This window comes from Cyprinodon variegatus, unplaced genomic scaffold, assembly GCF_000732505.1.
Source record: "Cyprinodon variegatus isolate N-32 unplaced genomic scaffold, C_variegatus-1.0 Scaffold862, whole genome shotgun sequence".
NCBI classification, from domain to species: domain Eukaryota; kingdom Metazoa; phylum Chordata; class Actinopteri; order Cyprinodontiformes; family Cyprinodontidae; genus Cyprinodon; species Cyprinodon variegatus.
This window is the reverse complement of record NW_015151315.1, coordinates 215,326-218,904: the sequence shown is the minus strand read 5'-3', so window position 1 is coordinate 218,904 and position 3,579 is coordinate 215,326. Positions and strand designations below refer to the sequence as shown.

Below are 3,579 nucleotides of genomic sequence, written 5' to 3'. Positions count from 1 at the left end.
CGATTTTTTTCAATCGTTAAACTCAGCTACAGCTGCATGATCATAACACCGTAGGATGAAACTGCAGGATGCGAGTTCACAGCTCAACATGTTTGTCCTCACACTGAGCAACCCGACGCTCTGATGCGATCTACCTGCTCACACTACCAGAGCATGGGGGCGGAGCCTGGAGACAGCGGTGGAGCGGAGTGAAAGAAATATGGTGGAGCGCAGAGGGGCTTTTCCTCCACTCCAGTTCACTCTGATGCGCTCACAATGTCAATTAAAAAATTTGGATTATAAAATTTTTAAAATACCATTTATTTGATTAAAAGTAGTTTAGTAAAATAAATGACTAATTAAATAGGAAATGCGGAGCAGCATGGATGGGGCGAGGTGTGAGACAATCCACATGAATAGTCATGTGTCCCAGGACCCTGGCATCATTACAGGAAGAAAGACATGTCAGAAAATGCCTTCTGCTGAAAATTTGAGCGAGCGTCGAGTGATTTCACCAGAGCGGCAGGAAAATAAAGGTGAGCGCAGAGCGGATTCTGTGCGTCCTAGCTCTACTTTTTGCGGCGGAGCGAATGAGCAAACATCCTCCAGAGCGGGGAGCAGGAATTGCGCGGCTCTACGCTCTATTCACATGCTCTCCACTGTACGTCTAAAAACCAAGTGGGACTGAGCTCTGCAGTGAGGTGGCGCTACTCAGACTCATCAATCCGGAAGCCAAACCAGTAGAAGAGGAATATGAAGTTCACTAGAGTGAAATGCGCTTCCTCTAAGTGGAAGAAGAATCCTTGTTTGCCCGCTGAGCGATTTGCCAAAGACCACCTAACGATTTTCTCCTGACCTCACGATATCTGATGCTAAGGTGGTCGTTAGAGGCTGATCGCCCTTCGTTTACCCCCTGTCCACTACACCACGCACCATCAGGCTGAAAGTCGGCCCGATCGAAAATTCTGGCACGACTGGAGAATCAGCCCAAAAAAGGCAAAAAGATCGACAGCGAACGCCCGGCTTAATGGAGAGAGGCTGCTAGGCTGGTCTGAAGGAGCCGGAGATCAGAGGAAGAGATGAAACATTAGAAAGAAGCTGGTCAGCAGGCAGAGAAAGTCTCTGATCATTTTAACAGATAATCAGGTTTCTTATTATTGAGAAGGACATGAAAACACCTGCTAATTATTTTAATTGGAATGTAAATAAAAGCATTTCATTGTTATCATGATGCCTCTTCGTCCTTTTACATCTTTTTCCAGGAAAAGTAAAACCTGAAAATCCAAACTTTAGCTGAGTCTGAATATTTACTGAGCAACTAAGAATAAAACAACAAAGAACATCAAAGCAACAGGAAAGGGAAAGATGAAAGCATCTGGAAAATTTTAAAATCTACAGAGACATTAAGGCGCAGAAAAACATGACGGAGGAACAAAACACTTGGAAAGACATTAGGAGAGAATTTTCTACTTCTACATGTGTTGTGTTAGAAGATTGCAGGAACAACACTGCCCCCTAGGGTCCACCAGAATATGACGCACAGCAAGAAAACTGAACTCAATATAAACCTTCAAATATAAACTGAAAGGGGGGTCGTTAAAGGGAATTGTTGGCCTGGCTGAAGAGGTGGGGTCTTCTGTTTTCCTGTAAAGGGTAGGGGTGTAAATAATAATAATTTTGTATGGATGCATCGATTTTTTTTCTTCCCTCCAGTCTATTTTTATCATTTTGCTGCTGGACGTAATTTTGACTCCCGCGCTGCAGTTGCGTTAAACCTGTTTTGCCCTCCTACCTCGCTTCCTTTAGCCACTGCCCTCTTTCCGCTCACAGTATTTTTTGATGCAAAGCCTTTCAGAATCTATGTCGCAGGGGCATTATTATTCTTCAGTGAATGAGGTTTTCATAGGCCTAGGTGGTGTACAACTTTTCTACTTCTGTTATTTACTGTTGTTTCTCAAATAAAATGTATAACAATATTACAGCTTTTATTGATTTATTTCAAATTTGAAACATTGTCTAGCCTGTAAGGTTAAAAAAAAGAATTAACCAATTAATCGAATCGAATGGTATGGTCGTGTATTCTTCAGTATCGAAAATAATTGAATCGTTGGGTCAGGAAATTGATATTGAATTGAATCTCCGTTACGGGTGTGATTTACACCCCTAGTAAAGGGGTTGGGGCTGCGATGATAGCGGGAAGGAATCAACTCTATCGCTGCATTGTAGGTTTTTGAAAGCTGAAATCTGAATCCACCCCCCCCTCTGTTTAAGGTTGTTTTTATTTCTTAACAGATGGCTTCCTTCACACCCTCTCAAACAAACTTTTTTCTTTCAGCAATTGAGTTGATTCCTTCCCGCTATTATCACAACCCACACCCCTTTAGAAAGGAGCACCTCGCCTCTTCAGTCAGGCCAACTATTCCCTCTAATAACCCCCTTTCAGAGACATAGACAGGTATGGGGCATTGCAGGCTAATAAAGAAGCCAAACGACCCCCATTCCAAAGGAATAGATCCTTTCGTCCATTTTAATTTGCATGGTTTCTAAACAAAACCCAGGCTTTGTTGGGCTGCTGGATAAAACCTGGAACTCAACATTTTGAATTGAAAAAGCTTCCTGGATGCAAAAATTCGTTCATTTTTCAGGTTTAATGCATGTCTACTGTGATGGATCAGGGTTGTTATGATGTGTTAGTAAGCAGGCGGGGAGGCGCAGCAGAAAGCAGAAGCGTGGCGGTACTCTCCTACCATGGGGTTGGCGCTCAGTCTAGTGTATCCCGAGTTCATCTCCTTTACCTCAGGCACCAGGGGCTGCAGCAGGGAGTAGGAGGAGGACGGGGCGGCATTAGGGGGCGGGACGTGTTTGTTGGTCGATGAGCTCCTCATACTCTGCTGGCCGCTCTGAGAAGACACGGGGCTGGGTCGGCCCTGCTGGGACAGAAACAGAACCCCCTCAGCGTGCCGCCGTGATTCTGAGGAGTCCTCCTCTGATGCTCCCACGTACCTGGTGAGGGTCCGGCACTGGCTGCCCAGCCACAGCGCCCCCCTGCCCGCCCTGGGCCATGGCTGCCACGCAGTGGGAGGGTAGCGGTTCCTGCTGGGCGTGTCCTCCATGCTGCGCCTGCATCATCGAGTTAGCATTGTTCTGCTGCTGCTGCTGACGGCGCGGAGTCGCAGAGAAATTGGATCGACGACCGCCAGTCTGGATTGAAGACCAGCAAAGAAACAGAAAGAGAGCAGAAATTTTATACACCTCCATCGCTCCTGCCGTACTCACAGCAGCCATGCAAAGCAGATCACAGAGAAGTGACTGATGAGGGTGACTTCGCCTCAGCTTCCCTCTCACGTCTCAGACTCTTCCTCTCTAAGCCCTGCATACTTTAAACCCAGAAAAATGAGATGGTGTCAAAATGCACAAACGCACAAACACGGCCACTCACACAGACGTTCACTAAAACCTGAGGCTTTGAACGCATCTGATTCACCGGGGAACGTTTAAGGATGGTTCCTTCAGCTTGGAGATGGTTACCCGGCTTTAAAGTCCCATTATTATTACCGGTAACCATAGAAACTAACTAGGATGGGTTTTAATCAACCTTTT

General features: G+C 45.9%; 1 protein-coding gene across 7 annotated transcripts in view; it reads right to left on the bottom strand.

The window, feature by feature from the left end:
* The window catches only part of LOC107099356 (zinc finger protein 646-like), a 17,927-nt gene that overhangs the window by 4,902 nt on the left and 9,446 nt on the right, over positions 1-3,579 (bottom strand). For 2 of the 7 annotated variants that reach the window (XM_015397435.1, XM_015397437.1), the window contains exons 4-5: positions 2,983-3,180; positions 2,727-2,909 (exon numbers count right to left, since the gene is read on the bottom strand). In XM_015397435.1, coding sequence (XP_015252921.1) covers positions 2,727-2,909; positions 2,983-3,180 — 381 coding nt within the window. The remainder of the gene's footprint in view (positions 1-2,726; positions 2,910-2,982; positions 3,181-3,579) is intronic. The other 5 variants (XM_015397439.1, XM_015397441.1, XM_015397436.1 and 2 more) reach the window with 3 other exon arrangements.